Source organism: Capra hircus, chromosome 13 (assembly GCF_001704415.2).
Source record: "Capra hircus breed San Clemente chromosome 13, ASM170441v1, whole genome shotgun sequence".
Taxonomy (NCBI): Eukaryota; Metazoa; Chordata; class Mammalia; order Artiodactyla; family Bovidae; genus Capra; species Capra hircus.
The window spans coordinates 17,441,132-17,466,435 of record NC_030820.1 but is presented as its reverse complement, the minus strand read 5'-3'; the positions used below and the strand labels follow the sequence as shown (position 1 = coordinate 17,466,435).

The following is a 25,304-nucleotide window of genomic DNA, read 5'->3' as shown; positions in this document are numbered from 1 at the left end:
TTTATCTGACGGCTGTCTATTATGTTCTTACTCTGTGCCGAGCTTTGGGTTAAAATGGTGAGCAGAGCAGATGTCGCCCCTGCTGCTAGTGGTTGACAGTCAGGAGGGAGAGGCGGTGCGCTATGATGGATGCCAGGGTCGTTCAGGAGAGCCTGCAGGGAGAAGCAGCACCGCGGGGCCGGGGCGCGTCTAACTGAGACCCGAGGGTCTGGCGGGGACCAGTGGTGATGCGAGGCCTTTTGAGTGGAGAGGTAAGCGTGTGGACCGCTGCCCGCCACCAGCAGCTGCAGGAAGCCCACGTGGCCAGAACAGGAGTGTGAGAGGGAGGGAAGGTGGTGGAGGGTGGGCCCAGAAGGGTGAAACACAGCAAGGTGGCTGTGGCAATCCTCTGTGTTTACACTGAGGAGTGAGAAGCCAGTGATGGGGTGTGAGAAGAGAGGGAGGGCGGGTGGAACACTTGTTAGGGTTGGAGAATAGATGAGAACAATCTAGAGAGGCGATGTGGTGGGGAGTTGTGCAGGTGAGAGGTGATGGAGATAAGGTTAAGGTGGTGACTTTGGCAGCACGTGCTGGATGTGTGAGGGGAGGGAACCACTGGTTTGAGTCACTGCGCGGTGCTTCCGCAAACTCAGGGAACCCTGGAGGAGAGCGTTTTGAATGCATCCGGACCTTCTCTCCTTTTCTTCAATCAAAATAAGGACAGTTGACTGTTGAAATGAACACGAGAGTCTCCCGGAGGGGAATGGAATCCACCATAGGGCAGCAGGTAGCCACAGCCTGAATGAAGCAGCATTTACCTGGCCTTTGAGGTGGCAGATTTAGGGATTGGCAACGTGGACTGAGGAAACTGCCAGCTCCTCTCCTGACTACGATTGCATTTCCCTGGATTGTCTTAGGCTATGGAGAAGAAGAATCTGGGGCAGCTGTCCTTATCCACTGCTCCCTAAGGGCAGCTCTACAGGGAAGTAGCTTTATGCTTCCCTGGTGTGCTGAGTTCACATACGATTTACATCTGCAGGAGATGAAAATGCTTTATAGACTGTGGGGTCAGGTGAGCTAGGTTTGGGTATCGGGTCTGCCAGTTTCTAGCTTTGAGACACTAGGCCAGTTATTTAGTTCTCTCTCAGCCTCAGTTTGGGCTTCCCAGGTTATGCTCATGATAAAGAACCTGCCTGCCAATGCTGGAGATGTAAGTGGCGCGGATTCGATCTCTGGATTGGGAAGATCCCCTGGAGGAGGATATTGCAGCCCACTCCAGTATACTTGCCTGGAGAACCCCATGGACAGAGGAGCCTGGCGGGCCACAGTCCATAGGGTCGCAGAGTCAGACATGACTGAAACAACTTAGCACGCATGCACCAGCCTCAGTTTTCATTTGTAAGATAGGAATTAAAAGACCATGTTTATAGGGTTGCTTTAACTAACTACAATAAGACTTTGTTATCTTGTACCATGCATAACCTGCTCAACCCACTGTGTGTGTGTGGTGGTGCAGTGGTGGGCAGAGGAAGGCAGGTTGGTGGGGCAGAGCAGGTTCTCGTGTCAGCAGTATGCACGCATCTTTTGAAGCATATATTTGGGTTATATAAATGCCTTTCAAACACTTAAGAGTGTTTGACATTTTTTTGAGATACTGATAATTAGCATTGAAGGGTAAGAGACTTGAATAAATGGTACATCCCTGTATTCCTTACATGGATGAAAAGAAAAAAACATTTTCAAAAAACTAAGCATAATTATTCTTTGTTTCTTGTGGTGTGTCTTGTCGCTTGTTTATGAGAACTAACACATGTACTTTTGCATACATACTTTTTACTTAGCAGAGTGTGCTCTTCGGGGATCGAGAGTAAGAACTGGGTGGGACTGGTCTAGAAGCTTCCTTGTCCGACCCCCTGCTTAACCGTCAGATGACTAAGACATTGTTTTCCTGGGGAGTGACACCTCTATGCCCCTATCCAGAGATTCCCTCACCTGTGTTTCCAGCCTTGGTCTTTTTCCTTAGCTCTAGACCAGAGGTCAGCTGACTTTTTATGGAAAGGGCCACGTGGTCTGCATCTCACCTACTCAGCTCCACCAAAGAGCTACAGAAACACCCACAGACAAGCTGCACATGAACAGGTCCCCCCGCTGCAGACTCTTCTTGTTTCCCATGCCTCGTACCGCTGTTTCTCCAGCACTCCCAGAAGCTTCTTTGGGGTGTCTGACTGGGGCTTCTGCCCATGTTCCAGACCCTGTTCCTGGTCTCCAGTGTTTGAACATTTGACACACACTCAAGCACACTGGGACCCAGTCTCTAGTGAGCTGCACTTCCAGTAGACTTTACACAACACTTGTTTGCTTGTTCATAGCATTTTTAGTGATGCTACCCATAGAAGTCATCCACTCAGCTGAAGCATGTCTGCATTTTCACGTAGTGTTGCTGAGTCAAAACATCTTTTTACACATCATTTTGGCTTGTGCTTCTGTGATGTTGTTTAAGGATGGGTGCTCTTATTTCTTTTGTATAGCTGTGACCAGAGACATTGCAGAAAGCTGTGCTTTTTCTCCAGTTAGACTGTTGTGGTTGCTAATCCAGAGTTCATGCTATATTATTAGCACCTCCCTGACAAGACCCCATTTGCTGGAAATTTAAAGGCAGAGTCTCTTAAGAAGCCAGACTGAAATGAATAATATGCATTAGATTATTTACTTGCGATTAAGCCTATAATATGGGCTTTCCTGGTGACCCAGTGGTAAAGAATCCACCTGCCAAGGGGAAGACTCAGGTTCAATCCCTGGGTCAGGAGGATTCCCTGAAGACGAGGGTGGCAACCCACTCCAGTATTCTTGCCTGAAGAATCCCATGGACAGAGGAGCCTGGTGAACTACAGTCCGTGGAGTCCCGAAGAGTCGGACACAATTTAGCAACTCAATAACAACAAGGCCTGTAGTAGAAAAGGAAAGATGATAAATGTTCATGACAAGAAGGGAAATCCCCTTCTCCCCTCCCCCCGCCTTTTTTTTAATTAAAGAAAGTCATGTGTTAAAAATCAGACTGAAATTGCTTGAAATGTAAAGTTTCCCAAAATGTCAACTTCATAAAAGTTCTGCTTATACTAAAGGGACATAAAATGTAGCAGTAGAAATATAGGAATCTGAGTCCCAAGTGCTGTAATTATACAACAATCTGAGAAGAGCACTGTTGCATAACATTCCATGCTTTGAAAGATGGCTCTGTGCTCCCGGCGGTCCTGTGGAACGCGTCATGGGCTGGGCTGGGCTGGGGGTTCTCCAGCTCCGACAGGTGTCGGGCCCCCTCCTTCGGAACACAGCCCGTTCCACCGTCTTGCAGAAAGGCGCCATTGTGAGTGTGGAACAAGTTGGCTTTTAGACTATTGTCAGCGGAGAAGCAGCAGCAGTCTTGTTTGAAACGACTTTCACTGTGGAAGGGACGGTAACAGGAAGAGCCGGAGCTTTCCCAGATGTGTGTGTGTGGCCTTAGGTGGCTACACAGAGTGTTTCTTCCTCTGCATCGGCCTTGTGTGTGCTGCTTGCTTTACCGTCATGGTCTATAAATAGACTGTACCTTAGAAGTTGGGCTTTTAAATGGAAAAAGCAGGAGGTTATTCTTATAAATTTGGTAAGAGTTTATCTGTTGTATCTCATTTGACAGTGGAGATGCCTTTTATATAAAGTTAAATTCGGTTAATGACTCACTGTAAAATTAAAAGAGAAAGCAAATGTGTTTCTCAGGAAATAAACTTGGCTTCAGAGTTGAAGATACTGAGAATACCCAACCTTATAAGAAAATCTATGAAAGGGAAAGTTTCCATTTATAGTTTTAGGTAGAAAAAGTTTTAAACAGTGAAACAGTTATAAAGAAAGGTTTTAAACAATAGTTTAAAAGTCTGAGTAAAGCAGTATGAAAAGTGTCCCCGGGCATAACCCAAGGGCTGGAAAGGTCAGTTTGTCTCCACAACCAGCACTAAATGACCAGTTACCTGCCCAGCAGAGCGCGTCGGTATCGCCCCTGGTGTTTAAGGTCGTGTGCTGAGGTTGGGCTTTGGCAAGCCTTGAAGTCAGGGCCTGTTGCCCTGCGTGGGTTTACAGTGGAGCCTCAGGATCCTTCCCGGGGCAGAGCACTGGGAGTTGACAGAAGTTGGGGCAAAAAGTGCATCGTATTTGAAATCTAAGGGAAGTCTTAGGAGTCAGAGGAAGAGAAGCTCATGGAGAGACAACAGCAGAGCAGTAGTCGGAGTCACATCGCTACCAGAAAAGCTGGAGTCTGCTTGGAGCTGGTGTGTCGGAAGTGAGAGTCATTGATGGCTTTGGTGAGAAAGGATTCAGGTGAGAAGAAACAGAAGCCGTGTTTGGAGGTGGCTTGGAGCCAGGAGTGGGGTGAGAGAGCCCACCTTCCTACAAGTCTGACTAGGAAGCACGGAGGTTGGATGAGAACCAGAAGTGAGGAAAGGTAGAGAGTCTGTAGGAAAGACTTCACAACCTAAATAACTCTTCTTTTGTGTAGTAAACCTGCTGATATCAACATGTTCCGTCATGTTTTTTTTGTAAACAGTTTCAGACTTACAGAAAAGGTGGAATAGTACTAACGTTACCACAAAATGTAGTTAACATTTTGCCACAATCGCTTTATTGTTTTTTCTTTCTTACATACATTTTTTTCCTGAACCATATGAGAATAAGTTGCAGACAGTAGGTATTTTTACTTCTAAATAGTTCATGTTTTAAGAACTCTCACATTTGTTATATAATCTGTTTAATACCCTTTACTCTCATAAGAAAAAGCTTTTGAGACACTCTGTTGGAAAATAATTAGGACACCCCAGCATCTCCTAAAATATTTTATGTTATTGTCTAATGAGAGGCTTAAACACAGAAAGTTTGGGACTTGGACTATACTATAAAGTTCTGAAATAAAAACTATTCTTTTAGATATTGGTTTTTCTTGACTGGTAACCAATCAGCAGAAAAGGTAGAGGAACATGATGGCTATTTGGACCTTTTTCAAAAAATAGTAAATGTTTGATTCCACAGTGTAACACTGCGTTATTTATTAATTTTATTAATTGAGAAGTGAGATAGATTAGTGAGGTTCAAAAGTCTTCCCTTCAAAATACTTACGTGTCAAATTAATCTCTAAAGCGTTGTCCCCTTTTCAACATTGGACAAATCTATACGCCCAGTGGAAAATGTGAGTTTGTTCCATCTCCTCCAAATACAGAATATTTTAGTTCAGTTAAATAGTACTTAACTGTCCTAAATCTGCTGCCCTCTGGACCATGTTTGTATGCAGGAAGTCATTCCCTTTCCTTCCCTGCTTTCAGTGAAAACGGGTGGTGTATATTTGCCACAGATAGTGTATATTTGGAACACAAAACTCAGAAACAGGAATTATCGTAAAATTGTGTTGGATCATCTTTCTCGAGCAGGTTCCCCTCTTTGCCAGGGTCTTTGTTTGGTGGTGAGGAGAGACAGCCTTCTGTCCTTGCTCTGCCCCTTGTGGGATCTGTGAAGCTGATGACCACCCACCCCCACCCCCCTGCCCACGATGTTTCCCCAGGGCTGTTTATGGTTCCCTGCTCTGCTGGTTCAGGGGAGAAGTGGGTTGGTTTTCATTTATATTTAAAAGCAGAGGATAAAAGCCAGCACTCTGGGCCTGAGATGGTGATGATGACAAAGATGGTGGTGATGATGATTGATCACCATCATCATCGTTGTCCTCATCTCAGTTATTTCTAACACTGTGCATTCATGTTTCTTAAGAAAATATGACAGGAGTTCCCTGGTGGTCTAGTAGTTTGGACTCTGCACTTTCACTGCCATGGCCCAGGTTCGATCCCTGGTGAGGGCCGCACGATGTGCCCCCCCCCCCGCCCCCGCCCAATTAACTCTGAATCCTAAAAAAAGAAAAGAAAAAATATGGCAAGACTGGAAGTAATGTAAAATTTTAATTTCTAAGATGTCAAGGGTTATTTAGTAGCAGTGTTGTTTCAGTAGCTTGAAAGCTTTATAAATAATAACCCAGATGTAGTGTGTCTACCATGAAATGCCAGAAATAGCATGTCTGACGCTGGGGCGTTTGCAGGCTTCCTGTGATTTCTGTTCACTGGTTTTGCTCAGTCTTTTCACCCAAAGTTGGCTATTTGTGCTGTGTCTGTGATTTGGGACCACAGATAGTTGGATAAGGAAGTAACCCAAATGTGTAGGTCTGTCCTGGGATTTCTTTGGGGCACTGAGCTGCTCAGGGTGCCCCTGGGTGCTCTGTTCAGCTCCCCGCTCTTCTGTGAGACTTTGTCTCTGCATATGTGCTTAGTCGCTCAGTCATGTCCTACTCTTTCCAACCCCATGGACTGTAGCCCGCCAGGCTCCTGGGGTATTCTCCAAGCAAGAATACTAGAGTGGGTAGCCTAGTCCTCCTCCAGGGGATCTTCCCGACCCAGGAATCAAACCAGGGTCTCCTGAATTGTAGGTGGATTCTCTACTAGCCGAGCTACCGGCTGAGCGACAAGAGAAGCCCCGTCTCTACATATACATTTAGGGTAAATGCTGCTGAGATAAGAAATGACATGCACACTTTTCACCTCCTGTTCAGACATCAAAATAGCCTTTTAGTTTAGCCAACAGTGGTATTGGTCTTCTTAAACCAACCATAACCTTGCTTATCTGGAATGAAACTGTTCCTGTTCAGCAGTAAATAAATTTAACCTTGTTTAATTTGTAATGTTTGTCTTCCCATCTCATATATGAAGTTACTACCAACTCTTTGTTTTTCATCTAAGTGACTGTGGAAGTTTCCACCATTTTAGAGTAAATTTTTTTGTCTTTGTTGATGCTGAAAATTTAATGGTAAGATTTAAAGCTCTGTAGCATGATATAAAGGGCAGCTCTAACTTTCTCTTCATTTTAAATATGCAAAATATGTCCACAGAGAAAACCTGGAACATATAGAAAAGCTTTTTTTTTTTAAAAGGAAGGACTCAAATGTGTTCCTTTTTATGACTAATATTCCATTGTGTATATGTACCACAGTTTCTTTATCCATTCATCTGTCGATGGACATCTAGGTGCTGTCATGTTCTAGCTATTGTAAATAGTGCTGCAGTGAACAATGGGATACATGTGTCTTTTTCAATTTTGGCTTCCTCAGGGTATATGCCTAGGAGTGGGATTGCTGGGTCGTATGGTGGTTTTATTCCTAATTTTTAATGGAATCTCCATACCTTCTTCCATAGTGGCTGTATCAGTTTACTTTCCCACCAGCAATGCAAGAGGGTTCCCTTTTTTCCACACCCTTCTAATGAGGTGGACACACCTAGAGCCTATTTTACAGAGTGAAGTGAGTCAGAAAGAGAAATATAAATATCGTATACTAACGCATATATATGGAATCTACAAAGATGGTACTGATGAATTTATTTGCAGGCCAGCAGTGGAGATACAGACATAGAGAACAGACTTAGGGACACGGGAGAGGAGAAGAGAGAGTGGGATGTCTGGAGAGAGTAACATGGAAACTTACTTTACCCTATGTAAAATAGATAGCCAATGGGAATTAGCTGTATGACTCAGGGAACTCAGACAGGGACTCTGTATCAACCTAGAGGGGTGGGATGGGGAGGGAGATGGGAGAGGGGTTTGGGAGGGAGGGAACATGGGTGTACCTAGGGCTGATTCTTGTTGATGTTTGACAGAAAACAACATAATTCTGTAAAACAGTTATCTTTCAATTAAAAAAATAAAGTGGAAAAAAAATGAAAAGAGAACAAGTTCCCATGCTTGCCTTACTCAAAAGAAGTACTGGGAACATTTTTTTGTATAGTTTCTTTTAGTAATTTTTTTTTTTCTTTTAGTAATTTTAAAAGCTAGATTTACTTAAAACCACCACCAAAGCAATAAAATCCAAACCTGGGTGACATATAATTCTGGTGACACTTGTGTACAAAATTTTTTATCTTCATTTTCATTTAGCATGATACATAGAAGCATTTCCCCAATTATAAATGCATTATGCATTTTATAAACATTTATTATTTGTAATAGCTGCAAATTTTTCAATGTGGTACATTTGCCACCTACTTTATTCAGTCTCTTATTAGTGAACATTTAGATTATTTATTATTTTCTTTTTCCTATTATAAGTTATGCAGTAATGAACATCTTTGGGCTTAAAGCCTTGTCTGCATGTGAGATTATCTCACTAGGATAGAGTCCCGAAACTAAATGACTTTCTCATAGTTTCAGATTGCAGTCTGAAACTACTATTTGAGAAAGTAGGTAATACTAATATTTAATGTAACTAGCAAAAGCTATTCGTTGGATGTCTAAATTGAGCAGGTGTAGCTTATTTTAATTCTTTTTAATTACTTTTTCTCTCTTCAGTGACTAGACTTTTTAAAAGAGTTTAATCAGGTAAAAGAAACTCTGGTATATTTAAGGCTTTTTGCAGTTGTGCATGCTTTCTAGTAATAATATTGGTGTTTTACTGATATACTTGTGGCCCTTATCAATTTTTTCACTGTGACCTGTCCAAATCTGTGTTTTCTGTTCACAAACTCCCGTGAAGCAGTATGATCCCCGCTTGGATCAGAGGTGGCTGCTGGGTGCTTTGAGGAGGAGGCTGTCAGTGACTCAGACCTCTCACCACTCTGACTCCCAAGAAGCATGATGCAGTGACCATAGTACCCAAGGGTTTCTGAGGGCCTGATGTCACTGGAACTGTCCCCTTCCCTTCGGTGCGGTAACCATGGCAGGATGACCTTTCAGTGAACGCTCTAGGACATTCTAATTATGGAAGAAAATCAAAGCTAATCACTGCTAGTGTCTTTCTCTTCTCAAAGGGCAGTTCATTGTATCATGCAAACAAGGGACATTTCCTATTTTGAACATAGTCACCAGGGTATGTGGTTGATCATGGATTTCTTGGAATGCTGAGAAAAATGTTGCCTTAAAAATCCATTTTCACCAAACCTGGCAGATTGTGGTAGGAAAAATGTAATAAATGTGGCATTCTCCCCTCCTCTTCTCCGTCACAAGAAACCTACCAGAGGACCTGCTCCTATTCTGCTTCCCCTGGGGTCACCACCGTGCTGCCAGTGCAGAGAAGATGCCCAGCACCCTGGCTGCTGCACTCAAGCCTGGGGACACCGAGCAGGCTTGGTGCCTGATCTCTCACCGGGTCTAGAGAGGAGAGGAACAGGACGGGAGCTGAGCCCCTGGTTCTGGCGTACTGATCGAACACTTGTTTACTAGGTTAACAAACCAGGGACCCCGAGTGACCTGCCCCAGTCAAACGTGTCTCTGTTTTCTTCTGCTGTCGCGATGGCTGTTTTAGTGGCAGGCTGGGCTCTTGGCTGCCTGTCCCCCTGTCTCAGCGCCTCGGGTTTTGCGGAGGACTGAGGGCTGTCACGTGTGCTGGTGTGTGTGCTTGCACTCACGTGCTGAGAGTCAAGTTGCATCGTTGGCCGGATGGTTGTGCAGGGCGGACTTGTTGCGCCTCAGTGCCGCCGGGACTGGAGCCTGGCGCGCCCAGTGCTGAGCCCTCAGACGGGACCGCGCTTCTCTCCTGCTGGACGTGGTGCTGACTCAGCTTTAAAAACGAAATGTGATTGTTTCAGTTCGGTGCTAGTGAACCGAGCAGCAGGTGTGTGATGGCAGGGTCGGAGGCGCATTTATTCACTTGAATCTTCCGGTGTGGCTCTTATGAATGCACGTCTTGTCCGTCTGGCTGCCTGTTTTCTTTCCCTCTGAAGCTCGACAGACCCGATTAAATACAGAACGGCTTGGCCCTGGCAGTTGCCTCTCAGATTTTATTAGTTATGCATCCCATTCCCTTGTGTCTGAGTCAAGTAGGATGCTCAGAGGCCACAGTATTCCCTTGTATATATTTCCCCAGAATTGGCAGGTTGAAGTTACAGATTGAAGTAGGAGGTAAATTCTGGATTTAACTTTCTTCTTAGATTGTAAGATATAGATCAGGTCTATATCTTAGATTGTAAGATATAGATCAGGTCTATACTGAAGGGTGATGATCTCATTTGCAGAGTGAGTGTGACCTCTTGGGATTGTGGACTTGCTCTCGGCTGACATATTGAAACTGAGAGAACAGTCTTCAGAGTCTGTGGAATAGAATTGCTGTAAGAGAGGCAGACTGGTTCCTTTCCCGTCATTTATTCCCGTGTTGTTGGCGTCAAGAAGGAGCCAGGTCTTTCTTCCCCTCAAATGGTTCTGGGGCGTTGCACCTCGGTGCCCGCATTCTGGTGTCACTCACCCAACAGGTCTCCTCACACATAGGTTACACTGCATTTGCCCCGAGTTATATCTTCTGTTTACCTGTCTTCCATGTGATACCTTTTTGTAGTCTTATTTTCGTTTTTTATTTGGTTTATTTCCTCTCTTTAAAGTGCTTTCAGATAATTCCTGATTTATATAACCATGATCTCTGCTTTTAGCGCTTTCTGCTGCTGCTGCAAATGTGACCCTCATTTACATGTGCGGTGGTGACTGGGGAATGCTTTGGATTACTTGGTGAGAATTGATCAGAGAATCTCTTGCCACCTCTTGCTTGTGCTGTATTCTTTACGGCACCTGTGAGTTTTTGGTGGTTTTGTGTTTGAAAGTGGAAATACTGTCAGATCTGTTATTTGGGAGATCTCAGTATCCCTGACTTCATTTGTCCGGATGTTATTCAGTCCCACCTGCCTCTAAAATCAGATGTGAGTCCTTTTGTGGACTGAGTGTTCTTGGTGCGCTTATGTTTTATCCCCAGCACCCCCACATCCCTCTCCTCTCACTCAGCACACAGTGTGGCTCGATTCACGGCGGCCTCAGCTCTCTGCTGGGTTCCGAGGCACCGCCCTGCCCTCTGCTTCCCTGCCCCCAGGCCTCAGCATTCCTGGGGCCATGGGATTTCCACTCTGTATTCCTTGCATGCAGTGCCTGCATCAGGTTGATTCTGGGTAAATATTTATTGACCGTTGAATAAAGTAATAATTGGGACTCAAGTGTCTCTGCTGACTTTCAGGGTGTCATTTCAGACACTTTCTAGTTGTCTGCAGTAGCCAATTTTACCAATATTGCCCATACTGAATCTAGTTATTTGCCTGATATTAAAATATCAATGTTCCAAGTGGTGTTTTTCCTGTTTGGTGATAGCTTGATTCAGGCCTCAGGAGAGGCTGGTTGCTAGGAGATTCTTTCTCTTTGAATTAATCTACATGTGAGTTAATGGTTGGTTCTTGCCAGTTTTTCTTTAAAGAAAAAAAAAAGCTGAGAAGAGCTGCTTCACTTGATCATTCTCTTATGTATTTCCATTATTCACCTTGTTTGCTGATTATTGTTGTTGAGCATTTGGACTTTGTACATGTGGTCTCTGTCCTCAGTGCTGATCTGTGGGGCTGAGGGCCCCACCTAACCTTTCCATGGGGCCCCCGAATCCCATTGGCTTTAAGCAGCACTGTCTCTGATCATCACAGGGTCCAGTAGCCTGTCAGAGTGTCACCATCATCTTTAAGTGATTTGCTCACATGGCCGAGGAGAAGCCAGAATTCAGTCTTGTCATTTTCAGTTGTACGTTTTTATCTTTTTCTCTCCTGGACTTTAAGTACCTCAGCCTGTGCTTATTTTGCCGTCTCTCACCAGCTCTGTAATCCAGGTTCTAGTCGAATCATTTGTTGTGTCTCTTGATACTCACTTTTGATGGATCATTTCCTCTGAGTCATGTCGTTTGGGATGGGAAGCCTGGCTTTGCAGGGGCTCAGAGAGGCAGACTTCACCAGAGTGGTTTGCAGTTACTTCTGCCAGGCACACAGGGGTCTCACTGGCATGTGACCAGTTTGGTGTAAAAGTCTTGTCACAGGGTTCCCTGGACTACATGTGCTGAGTAGAGTGGAACTCCAGAACCATGCTGGAGATTCAGACAGACCAGTGGGTACCATTCACTGTGGGGGGGTGGGGGGCGGACTTGGGAGATGTTTCCCCTTCTGAGGCCCAGCTCCTTTTTCATTTGGGTTTATAGATAACTTTGTTTTCTAATTCAATTTTTGTTGCAATTGTATCTCTTTGAGGGTTTCAGACACATGTACAAGCATCTGTTCTAACTTGTATCCCCTATACTGGCTTATATTCTATCCTGCAGGACATTAAAATGAGCTAACTTCCTAATCAGGACATTATAAGTAAAGAGGATAGAATTGGTTATTGTGCCAGAATAATTGGTGTGAACCAAGACATGTGGTCACCTTGGTTGAAACCTGAGACCCAGGGCACACAGCCAAACAGCCTTTGCTCTGCCAGAAGACTCCATTTCACTCTTCGGTTAGAGGCTCAAGCCATTTCCCTTGCCTCACTCTCTAGGCTTTTTCATGGATGTCTTGTATTTTATCTCAGATTTCTAGGTGCTTGTAGTGTGAGAGCTTATAGGTTATCTAGTTGCTGTATTGGCAGAACAGTCTCTCTTTAGCCTTAAACAGTAGGATCTTTTCTCTCCTTTGATTCATCTTAACAAAGAATATTTGAAAGGGACAGTGGAGAGACTGGAGAGAGTTTGCGGGAGGGAAAGAGGAGACAGATACAGGAAGAGAACAAGAGTGAGTAGGAGACTGAGAGATAGGCAGTTTGGAAAGAGGTGGATGGAGAGACAGAGCACATGAGTGGGAGTCAGATGTGTGCACAGACCTAGGCTGGAGGCCCACCATGCACAGGTGTGCCCCTAGGAGAGAGAGAACAGAAAATGACCAAATGTGAGCGCGTTAGAATAATTGTAAAGAATAAACATGAAGTTAGCAGGGGTACAAAAGATGGCTTTGGAATCAGTCGAAATTGTGGTAGCAGCAGTTTGCTGCCACAGCAACAGCAGCAGAGTTTATAAATAGGGGTGCTGATGCGGGATGCAGGGATTGGGGCTGGCCCGACGGCAACCAGTGGAGCAAACCAATGGGGTCAGGTTCTGATGAATGGAGCACTAATGAATGGAGATAGTCACTGATCTTCAGGCAGTGGGTCAACAGTGACTAAAAATAAAAGTAAACCAAACTGATTTAAAATTAACAAGCTTTATTTGCTGATTTTTCATCATTGCTTTGCAGATCCTAGTCACACTTAGCAATGTGACTACCTAAAATTGAAATTAGAAGTTTAAGATTATGACCATGTCAAATACATTTGTCTAAAGATAGGAAACAGACCTGATGGAGTCATCTGAGGTTAGGTTGGGGTGGTTAGCTGACCACAGTTGGTCTTAAAACACTACCAAGTGCTCACAGGGTCCTTGAGTCCTTTGGCCTCTACTCACTGATGCTGTCAAGGCCAAAATGAACAGCTTGTCTCTTGGATGAGTCACTGGAACATGACCAACCTGAGGCCAGGCAGTGCGGAGAAAGTGGGTGGGAGGTGAAAGCTTCTGGTTTTTGCAGCTCATCTTTTATGTCTCCTCATCTATCCTAATTAGACCCAGCACTGTTCAGGCCTTGCTGCGCCATCGTGTTTTTCTTTTTCTGGTTTTCCAGACCGTCAATCATGGATTATGACTCCCACTTCTTTTAGGCACCATCACAGGGATCCTTATAGCATCGGTGCTAGTTTAAAAGCTGAGACGAACAGGCCTGTGACATCTGTGGAAAGGACAGAAAAAAAACTAAGTTACGTGGCATGGGAGAATATAGTCATTCCTCAGTAACCACTGGGGATTGGTTCCAAAATCCGTGGATGCCCAAGTCCCTCATATAAAATGGCATGGATTTGCATATAACCTACCACATCTCCCTATACACCTTAAGTCATCCCTAGGTTATTTATAATCCCTAATGCTATGTGAATTTTATATACAGAGTTGTAAATATGCAGTATGAATGTTATTTAAATAGATGCCCATGTGTGGCAAATGCACTATTTTTGACCAAAGGTTGATTGAACACACAGGTGCAGTTCCCACAGACATGGAAGGCTCACAGCATTGCTGTATTAAATTCTGTCAGTTTCTTTTCAGTTTTGAATAAAGGGATCCTGTCATGCCTTGTACTCAGCCAAAATGTGGACTGAAAGCATTGTGACCAAGTATTTCCATTTTCACCTGAAAGTCTGGCGATAGACTCATAATGTTCTATTAGTATGAGGTGCTCAGTCATGTCCGACTCTTTGTGATCCTGTGGACTGTAGCCTACCAGGCTCCTCTGTCCATGGGATTTCCCAGGCAAGAATACTGGAGTGGGCAGCCCTTTCCTTCTCCATGGGATCTTCCCAATCTAGGGATTTAATCTGCGTCTCCTGCATTGGATTCTTTACTGCTGAGCCACCTGGAAAGCTTAATAAGTATCACCATCATAAAGAATCAGTGGGTTGAAGTCAACTCCAGGCACTCGACATCTCCTAAAACTGCCTTTTCTCTCTGAGGCACAGTCACCTCAAAGGGGTCTCTGTGACAGCCATCAGGTGTTGCCTCCAGGGTACAAGGCAAAGTGCCAAAGTAGTGATGCCTGCCAACTATGGTGCTGGAGAAGACTCCTGAGAGTCCCTTGGACAGCAAGGAGATCGAACCAGTCAATCTTAAGGGAAATCAACCCTGAATACTCATTGGAAGGACTGATGCTGTAGCTGAAGCTCTCGTGTTTTGGTCACCTAATGTGAACAGCCAACTCATTGGAAAAGTCACTGATGCTGGGAAAGATTGAGCGTAGGAGGAGGAAAGGGCATCAGAGGATGAGAAGGCTGGATGGCATCACCAATGCAATGGACTTGAATTTGGGCACACTTTGGGAGATGGTGAAGGACAGGGAAGCCTGGCATGCTGCAGTCCATAGGGTCACAAAGAGTCAGACATGACTTAGTGGCTGAACAACAAAGAATAATAAAGTGCACAATAAAAGTAATGTACTTGAATCACCCCAAAACCATCCTCCCCACCTTAATCTGTAGAAAAACTGTCTTCCACAAAGCTGGTCCCTGGTGCCAAAAAGGTTGGGGACCACTGGCTTAGAGCAAGCCCTAGGCTTTAACCTGCCACTCTGAATGGATTCTGAAGCCATTTCCCCTGTGTTCTCTCCTGATTGGCAGGTAGATACTTATCTCCTCAGAGGATATGATCCTCAAGTTAAAATGAGCAAAGAGCGACTTCCCTGGTGATCCAGGGGCCAAGACTCTGTGCTCCCAAGGCAGGGGACCCCAGGTTGGATTACTGGTCAGGGAACTAGATCCCACCTGCCACAGCTGAGATCTCAGGCAACCCAATAAATACTATATATATATATATTTTTTTAAACCATTTATCATTTATTATTATAATTTTTTTAACTTTACAATATTGTATTGGTTTTGCCATACATCAGCATGAATCCGCCACGGGTGTACATGTGTTCCCCATCCTGAACCCCCCTCCCACCTCCCTCCCCATACCATCCCTCTGGGTCATCCCAGTGCACCAGCCCCAAGCATCCTGTATCCTGCATCGAACCTGGACTGGCAATTCGTTTCTTATATGATATTATACATGTTTCAGTGCCATTCTCCCAAATCATCCCACCCTCTCCCTCTCCCACAGAGTCCAAAAGACTGTTCTATACATCTGTGTCTCTTTTGCTCTCTCACATACCGAATTATCGTTACCGTCTTTGTAAATTCCATATATATGTGTTAGTACACTGTATTGGTGTTTTTTCTTTCTGGCTTACTTCACTCTGTATAATAAATAGGCTCCAGTTTCATCCACCTCATTAGAACTAATTCAAATGTATTCTTTTTAATGGCTGAGTAATACTCCATTGTGTATATGTACCACAGCTTTCTTAACCATTCATCTGCTATTGGACATCTAGGTTGCTTCCATGTCCTGGCTATTATAAACAGTGCTGGGATGGACATTGGGGTACACATGTCTCTTTCAATTCTGGTTTCCTCGATGTGTATGCCCGGCAGTGGGATTGCTGGGTCATAAGGCAGTTCTGTTTCCAGTTTTTTAAGGAATCTCCACACTGTTCTCCATAGTGGCTGTACTAGTTTGCATTCCCACCAACAGTGTAAAAGGGTTCCCTTTTCTCCACACCCTCTCCAGCATTTATTGCTTGTAGACTTTTGGATCGCAGCCATTCTGACTGGTGTGAAGTGGGCTTTATCCCAGGGATGCAAGGATTCTTCAATATCTGCAAATCAATCAATGTAATACACCACATTAACAAATTGAGAAATAAAAGCCATATGATGATTTCAGTAGATACAGAGAAAGCCTTTGACAAATTCAACATCCATTTATGATGAAAACTCTCCAGAAAGCAGGAATAGAAGGAACATACCTCAACATAATAAAAGCTATATATGACAAACCTACAGCAAACATTATCCTCAATGGTGAAAAATTGAAAGCATTTCCCCTAAAGTCAGGGACAAGAACAGGGTGCCCACTCTCAACACTACTATTCAATATAGTTTTGGAAGTTTTGGCAACAGCAATCAGAGCAGAAAAAGAAAAGGAATCCAAATTGGAAAAGAAGAAGTAAAACTCTCACTGTTTGCAGATGACATGATCCTCTACATAGAAAACCCTAAAGACTCCGCCAGAAAATTACTAGAGCTAATCAATGAATAAAGTTAAGTTGCAGGATATAAAATCAACACACAGAAATCCCTTGCATTCCTATACACTAATAATGAGAAAATAGAAAAAGAAATTAAGGAAACAATTCCATTCGCCATTGCAACGAAAAGAATAAAATACTTAGGAATATATCTACCTAAAGAAACTAAAGACCTATATATAGAAAATTATAAAACACTGATGAAAGAAATCAAAGAGAACACTAATAGATGGAGAAATATACCATGTTCATGGATCGGAAGAATCAATATAGTGAAAATGAGTTTACTACCCAAAGCAATCTATAGATTCAATGCAATCCCTGTCAAGCTACCAACGGTATTTTTCACAGAGCTAGAACAAATAATTTCACAATTTGTATGGAAAAACAAAAAACCTCGAATAGCCAAAGCAATATAGAGAAAGAAGAATGGAACAGGAGGAATCAACCTGCCTGATTTCAGGCTCTACTACAAAGCCATAGTCATCAAGACACTATGGTACTGGCACAAAGACAGAAATATAGATCAATGGAACAAAATAGAAAGCCCAGAGATAAATCCACACACCTATGGACACCTTATCTTTGACAAAGGAGAATATACAATGGATTAAAGACAATCTCTGTAACAAGTGGTGCCGGGAAAACTGGTCAACCACTTGTAAAAGAATGAAACTAGAACACTTTCTAACACCATACACAAAAATAAACTCAAAATGGATTAAAGATCTAAGACCAGAAACTATAAAACTAGAGGAGAACATAGGCAAAACACTCTCTAAATCACAGCAGGATCCTCTATGACCCACCTCCCAGAATACTGGAAATAAATAAAAGCAAAAATAAACGGGACCTAATTAAAATTAAAAGCTTCTGCACAACAAAGGAAACTATAAATATATATTTTTTTAATGAAGCGATAGAACACAAAAACACACAAGGAGTCAGGGCCCCCGCCAACGTGAGCCACAGGCACCACGATGGCTCTCCTGATCTGATTCTCTTTCCACCAGCAAGTCACAAACGCCCACCTTCCACCAGGTCATGAGCTGCCACACCTTAATGCAGGTGGCACCTCAGGCTGAGACACAGTCACTCTCCCTCAAGGCAGTCTCCAGAGAAAACTCACAAGCACAGACACGCCAACACCCTCCAGAGCTGAGGCTGCCCTGAGCCCAGGGCCCTGGATGCCCCGAACAACAACAACATGTGACCATCCTTGTTTTTTCTTTCCTTTTATCTTTGACTAGATTAGCTGTTAAAGCTAAGGATAAGATCCCTTCTGTTTTTTGTTGGTGTTGATTAGATTTCTTTGCAAATTTATTGACATAATGGAACTCAGACGTTTTCACTGTGATGTTGGAAGCTGATTTGAAGACCATTCTGACTTTCCATTAATTTTGATCTTCTCTCTTCCCTTCTGTAACTTTATTCTTTTGTTTTGCTTAACCATTCTTTCCATATGGAATTTTTTTTTAATTGAAAAAACTCCCCTGTGATGGGATTCTGATTGTTTATACTGGACAAGTCTGTAGCCCTTGGAGACTGTTCTAAGGCAGGATTACAAAGGCAGATGCCAGTAGGGGAGGAACTGAGGAATGGCCCCAAGGAGTGGGTGGTGGGGCAGAGGGTGAGGACTGGGCAGTGGGGTCTTAGGTCCTGCCAGTTGCTACCATTGGGGTGGGGCCTGGTGTTGCTAAATGATCTGATTTCTCAAGAGAAGCTGGAAATAAATTTTTTTCCCTTTGTGATATGTGTTTGAAATACGGAAATTATACATGGGTTCAAATTTATTAAAAAAGAAAGAAGATGAATGAATCAGACAAAACACATCTGTGGCCCCGATTATGCCCACAGATGGGCAATGTGAGCTTTTGCTCTAAAGGATTAATTTTGCCTTTTCAGAAAATAACCATCTTAATTAAGCAGAGTGTGTAGATACCAATTTGGCTGAGATATCCTATTTTAATCACATTTAAGAAGGAAATACCACTTGCTTAACTGGATTTAGATGAGTCCGTTTTAGCACGTACCTCTCCTTAATTATGTGTTAGGACGTTGTCCTGCTATTTTGTAGTTATACTGGGTGCAGAACAGACTTTTAAAAAGAAAATGGAGTTTTCAGTTAATAGATCTCCAGCCAGGTGTCTAAGTTTTATGTGTGAGTTTCTCAAGTTTCTAAATAGTTAAGTGTTCGAAGTTGAACCTGGAAGAATCTATTAACACAGTAATTGTTGGTTTCTTCCAGAATCCTTGAATGTCTTAGTGATCTGAGGTTTAAAAAATTGAAAATCTTGATGCCCTTTAGTTATCAGATGGGTTTTCATATATCTTCTTTTTCTTTCTTTAAAGATTTGAACATGGAATTCAATCCCTCAGACCATCCTCGGGCCAGCACGATATTCCTCAGTAAATCTCAAACAGACGGTAGGTTCTTTCTTTCTTTTTTTTTTTTAAAGACTTATGCTGGTAACTAGCCTGTCTTGATTTTCCAGTCACTGTGATTCTCAGGATAAAGATAGAATCCTAAGTGGTCATCCTTAGTGACCACTAAGAATGTTTGGGTGGTTACCCTTTGGGGTTTCTTTATAGTAAGTCATATTTTTAGAATTTGCTATTTGAAGCAACTGTCCTCATTTTGCCAATCAGTTGGGATAGTTCAAGGCAGTTTCTACCCTGAGAATCAGAAACTTTCCTTTAAAAATTTATTATTTGCATAAATTCTCTAAAGATCAGAAGTATTAGATAGTATGTAAAAAGAAATCATAATACAACTCTAAATACAAACACCGTTATCTCAGTTGTGTCATTTGAGAGCCAGATTGAACCTGTACACTAGGGTTAGATGTTTTCCTTCTGTCATACTTGTGTTAAGCTGTTTGTTCTGTGGCATGGAATTTCTTCTGGGGGATTTCCCCCTCTTTTTAGCCCTTGACTTATGTCGCTGTTCCCTGGCTCTTGGCTGCAAAGGAGAGATAAAACACACAATACAGTGAACATAGCCTGTTCCTGCAGAAAAGAGCAGTGGAGGAATCTGTTGAATCATGTTGCAGTGACAGTGCTGAGGTCCTGGGGCTTCTAGCCGTGACTCTTGTCAAATTGCTAAGGTCTCATTTTGAGAAGATCCTAAGTTGACTAGAAAAGTAATCAAACATATTTAAGAGAGTTCATTTTAAGAACTGATAACTCCTCAGTTATGGCTAGGTGACAACTTTGATGTAGCATATTGCTGATATAATATTGGTGATCTTGATTTAAGCAGGCCAGTGATGAGATCTGAGAGAATTTGGTGCCTTTTTTTTTTTTTAAGTGTATAAGAATAAATCACTGTAGGCATCAAATCCTTGTGATTTAAGTTTTGAATGTTTTGGGTGGAAGCTAAGCAGGACGTTTTTTTCTTCATCTGGTGAAGTGGGAGCCCATGGAGAAGGGAGGTTATTGCCAGGCAGGAAAGTGGTGGTGGGGTGAAGGTTTTGGACAATGAAAAATGAGAGTCAAAAGCAAGTCTTTGCACTTAATATAGTACTATGAAAACAAGTCACACGAATCTGGCACACTTTCAGATTTGGTTCTCACTTCCTGTGAATTCAGGGCACAGACCAACGTCAGTCAGAAGCTTTTTACCTATATTCACATGGAATGGCACTAGAGGCTCTTAAGTGGATGACACGTGGCTTGGTTGTCACAGGGAGACGGATGGCAGGGTCCTCTGACCTCACAGGATCCCCAGGTGTGAGTCAGGGGCACGCATCTACCCCTTCCCTCTCACCCTCCCCTCCTCCACCGATCACTGGGGAGAGTTGGCAACTCTCATCCTTCTGTTTTTGCTTCATTCCTCAAATGCTGGGTTTTCCCTTTGAGTGTAAAGTATCTACTTGAGTCTCAACAGGTTGAAAACAAGGAAGAGGAACCGACACCCATGTCTGTGCGGTGTCCTGTCTCCCAGCCTGCAGAGCGAACACTCCTGTACCTCCTCCTCCTCTGCTTGCCCACTCGGCTCTTCTACCAGCCCCGTTCAGGGGATGTGTTTGCAGTGAAACACTGAATAATCCATAGGTTCTACACTACTTGGTTTATGTGTCAGAAACTCCAAGGGATTTATCATCCAGAATCCCTCCTAATCGCTGCAGTTCAGCCTTATTCTCCTTCAGTTCTGTTGACAGTAAGGAATTAGAGTCCACTTAATTGTCAGAGTTTGTCACCTGGTCATGGGAGTGCCTTAAAAGTAAGGAGTTTCTGGAAAGTACACCCTAAAGCCTGTGAATGACTGTCACTCGCGTCCAGTGCTCTTGTCATTTGGTGGCACCTGGGCTGAGCTGACACACTCAGGAGCCTAGAGAAAGTGGGCAAGGGGTCAGCCGCGGGTCTCTTCTGCATGCCAGGCGCAGCACCTCACAGACAAGGACCTCACATCCACACTCAGTCAGAGAGCCTCACCTGCCCTTTTCCTTTCAGCTGATGTTCCTTTTGGTTTAAATATATCTCTGTCCTCTGCAGTGAGCTGCTTGTTAACTGTGTTGATTGATTTCTATGTTGTTGTTCAGTCACTAAGTCCCATCCGACTCTGCAACCCCCATGGACTGCAGCACGCTAGGCTTCGCTGTCCTTCACTATCTCGCCAAGTTTGCTCAAACTCATGACCATTGAGTTGGTGATGCCATCCAGCCATCTCATCCTCCGTCGTCCTTCTCCTCCTGCGTTCAGTCTTTGCCAGCATCAGGGTCTTGTCCAGTGAGTAAGCTCTTCACATCAGGTGGCCAAAGTGTTGGCATTCCAGCTTCAGCATCAGTTCTTCCAATGAATATTCAGAGTTGATTTCCCCTAGGATGGACTAGTTTGATCTCCTTGCAGTCCAAGCTACTCTCAGAAGTCTTCTCCAGCACCACAATTTGAAAGCATCACTTCTTCGGCACTCAGCCTTCTTTATGGTCCAACTATTACTTTGTGCTGTGCACAGTCATTCAGTCGTGTCTGACACTTTGAGACCCCATGGACTGTAGCCCACCAGGCTCCTCTGTCCATGGAATGTCCCAGACAAGAATACTGGAGTGGGTTGCCATTTCCTTCTCCAGGGAATGTTCCCAACCCAGGGATCGAAGTGGGTCTCATGCATTGCAGGCAGATTCTTTACCATCTGAGCCACCAGGGAAGCCCCAGAATACTGGAGTGGGTAGCCTATCCCTTCTCCAGGGGATCTTCCTGACTGAACTCTCACTCTATATACTCTCAAAAGGGAGTTTTCAGGAAAGAAAATGCAAAACTCAGTGATACTAGGTTGTTAAAAAGCTCCTCTGGGTTCCCTATCTCCCCCCTCTACATCTTTGAGGTTGAGGGCCCCAATTTTGAGAAACACTGAGGTCCGGGAAACGAAGGTGGGGTGCTGACCCTGCCACACAGACACCAGCGTGAGAACAACCTCTGAGAAGGGGTACTTTTGTTGTGAGTTTGCTCGGCCTCCCTGCAGGGAGGCAGGGTGCTCTGGGAGGCCCCCAGCACCGGCGTGGAGAGTAACTGGTCTCCAGCGATGCTTCGGACGTCCAGTGTCCTGTGTTTTAATCCAGTTATGGATAGTATTGTTATCATTTGTTGTCTAGTCACTGTGTTGTCTCTTATTTCATCCTAGTAGTATGGACCTGTATGGGTCTGTTTTGGTTAGAAATAAACAGTCCTGCTTTTTGTTGACAATCTTAATTAGTGGATACATGCAGAATTTTATGAGCTTTACTAGTTACTGTTTTCTTTAGTTTGGCGTTACCACTCAGTTAACTGTGGTGCAGTGATTTTGTTGGGTGCTGTGGTGTATGTGGTTTCATGTTCTGCTGTCTTAGCAGAGGTCACATCTGCATGTGTGCAGGTCGCATTTCTTAAGTCGTAACTGAGCAGCTGGATATGTTGGTTGGTGGAAGGATGGGACCTTGACACAGAGGCCCATCCTCAGCAACCTGCCAGGGGTTAGCACGCAGGTGTGTAACATTTCTGTTGCATCTTTTGTTTTCACAGTGAGAGAAAAGCGCAAGAGTCTCTTCATTAACCATGTAAGTGGAGCTGTTCCCCTGTGTTCTTCGTAATAACTGTCCAGAGACCATCCACACTGTGTGTGCGGTGGGGAAGTGGTCCGCGAATCTTGTCTGCACGTGGAAGAGTGTGAAGAAGGCTGCAGGGCACTCGTGCTCTGTTTGGCCTGTGGCTGGACGGGCACGGCTTGGCATTTATCACCAGGGCCAGTGTGTGACCTGAAGCCCCGGGCTGCTGCTGCTCCTCGATTGGTGTGCGTGGACAGGGCGACATCAGATCCCACAGGTCCTTTCCTGCCTCCCTTCCCCCAAGTGACTGTCTCCTAACTCTGTCCCATTTGAATAAGCAAACACATGTTTTCTTCCCCCTTGTTTATAGGTGCAGTAGAGTCTGCGTTTTCCTTCGATGCTCTAAGAAAGGATGAACTTAGACAACACTTGAATTTTAAAACGAATTAAAAAAAACCCAGCTGTAGTCTTTTGCCCATTCTGAGCAGCGTCTCCCTGCCCTGCTGGCCAGGCATAAAGATACTTGATCTTTCTCCTTTGATCAGTGGGTGCAGCCAGCCTCCCTCCACCCTGCCCAGGGGTGATCTCAAGCTGCGCCACCACCCCCCCAGGACTGTGGTGCCCGGCCACCAGGAAAACTATGGCCACACATCCTAATCCTCTAAACTTAGGCCTCTTGATGAAGTAGGTGTGTTACCAAATAAGTATATGCCATCAATTCTCATATTGAAAACAAGAATGATGTATTTGATTTCTCAGGGGTTTTTCTCAGGATTTCTAAACTGTCTGCATTTAAGTGTTTGTGGATCTTAGGCACTAGAGCTTTGTGCTAAACAGACTTAAAGCCATAGTATTGCCTCTTCTGCTCTTTGAAAATCTGGGCAAAATGCAGTTGAAAGGAAATTCATAGCCAGACCCTTGCACCCCAAGGGCTCAGCCCATAGGAGGTTGGTGAGTCCTTCGTAGGCAGTGGTCGCAGGGTTGGAGAGACGCCCTATAGTTTTTATCAGATTCTTACAGCAATTCGCGGCCTTTTCCTGGCCCTCTCCAGTTTTGCCGCAGCAGTGTGAAGCATCTGTGAAATTACGAGCTGTGTCTTAAGGATAATATGCGGAAAACTGCTGTGCCCTTTTTGGTTTTTTTGAAAGCTGTATCTGCCTGGACCTAGAGAGCTGAGAGGTTTGACCCCATTCTGTAGGTCTCACTCCCGCCTCTTCACTTGCCGGGGGCACTAGAGCACTGCCCCCCAGTCAGCATGTCTGCCCAGGAGCCTGTAGACCACCGCTGCCGGTCACTGCAGCCCATGCCAGTGGCCGGAGGGGAGGCCTGCCCTTGTGCCAGCCGCACGCCCCACGTGTCTCCCCCGTGCCCCATGACTTCATGCTCTGCGGCGCACCATCCTGGCGCCTATCCCCCAAGCTGTGCCCCCTGACTCAGCGTGTCCTCTCACCCCTGCCAGCCTCTCGCCCCCCGAGACAAAGAACGGAAGCACAGTTGTCGGAATGTGCTCAGATGTGCTCATGCCTATAGAAGAAACCTCTGTGCTGCCTTATGTAATAGATGCCCGGGTAACAGCGTGCCCTCCAGACCACATTGCACAGTAGCATCTCAGCTCTGCCCACGCTGGGAGAAGCCACTGGAATGTGCCGTCAACCAACTGAAGTAGAACTGGAATGGAAGTACCTGCAGGTTCAATTAGGCTAATAAACCAGCTGTGCTTTTCAAGTTTTGAGACACTCGAGTGTCATAAGTTAGGGCAATAAAGAGACAATAAGTGGTAATAATCATCAGTACAGTCTAACGAACGTTTTATACCATGTTTGTGTCAGACTCTGTTCTTTAGTTTAATGTACTGGATAACTTTGCCCAGGAGGTACTGTGTGTCACTCCAGTCTTCCATATGGGGAAAGTGAGGCACAAAGAGTCAGCCATCTGAGCAGTGGAACCAGCCTGGGGCCCAGGGGGCTGACCCGGGCCATTCAGTCCTCAGACAGTCATACCAAGCGCCACCCGGACACAAGTTGTTTAGCTTTTTATCTGAAGACAGAGAGCGCTGTTTTCTGAATCGGGGCCCCAACTAACATTTGTAGTTTCTTTTGTTGTTGAACTCTGGAATGACCATTGTTCTTTGCCCTTGTTTATAAAATCCGTTGTGTTTTTTATTTGCTTTATTGTGAGGGATGTTGTTTCTTAATTTACCCTTCAAGTTTCTGAAGAACCTACTTATTAGTACATGCTGCTAAGACAATCTATAAAGAGGCTGCTATTTAAGAAAAAGCAGTTGGACGTAGGTAAGCCATGTGAGGAAAGGTGAGGGGTGATGGTCACAACAGGGAAATAGCTTCTACCAGGTGGAGAGAAACAAGGTTTTTTCTGGATCCAGGACAGTAACACAGTCTAGCAAGTGATGGAAGCTGACTTTGGATACACCCTCCAAGGAAGGGGCCAAAAGAAGGAACCCCTGGCTGGTAAAGAGGGCACCGCTTGCTGGTTGAGAATTGACAAGAGACTTACAAAGTAAAAGGAGCTTCTTCTAAAAGAATTATAGGTTTTAAATCTTGAAGCTATTTGAGGATAAACCCTTTGGGGGAGTTTTAACAGTAAGTTAAACCAGGGCAAAGTATAAAGATTAATATTCTAATAGCACTATGTTTTAGATGTAATTATCTGATCAACAGTTACATGAAAATTTAATACAATAGAGACACTTAGGTATTTTAGCAAA

The 25,304-nt window shown here is 44.2% G+C and overlaps 1 protein-coding gene across 1 annotated transcript in view; it reads left to right on the top strand.

Moving 5' to 3' along the window:
• The window catches only part of CCNY (cyclin Y), a 109,440-nt gene that overhangs the window by 53,073 nt on the left and 31,063 nt on the right, over window positions 1-25,304 (top strand). The window contains exons 2-3 of the mRNA XM_018057043.1: window positions 18,909-18,983; window positions 22,557-22,591. Of these exons, the coding sequence (XP_017912532.1) occupies window positions 18,909-18,983; window positions 22,557-22,591 (110 nt within the window). The remainder of the gene's footprint in view (window positions 1-18,908; window positions 18,984-22,556; window positions 22,592-25,304) is intronic.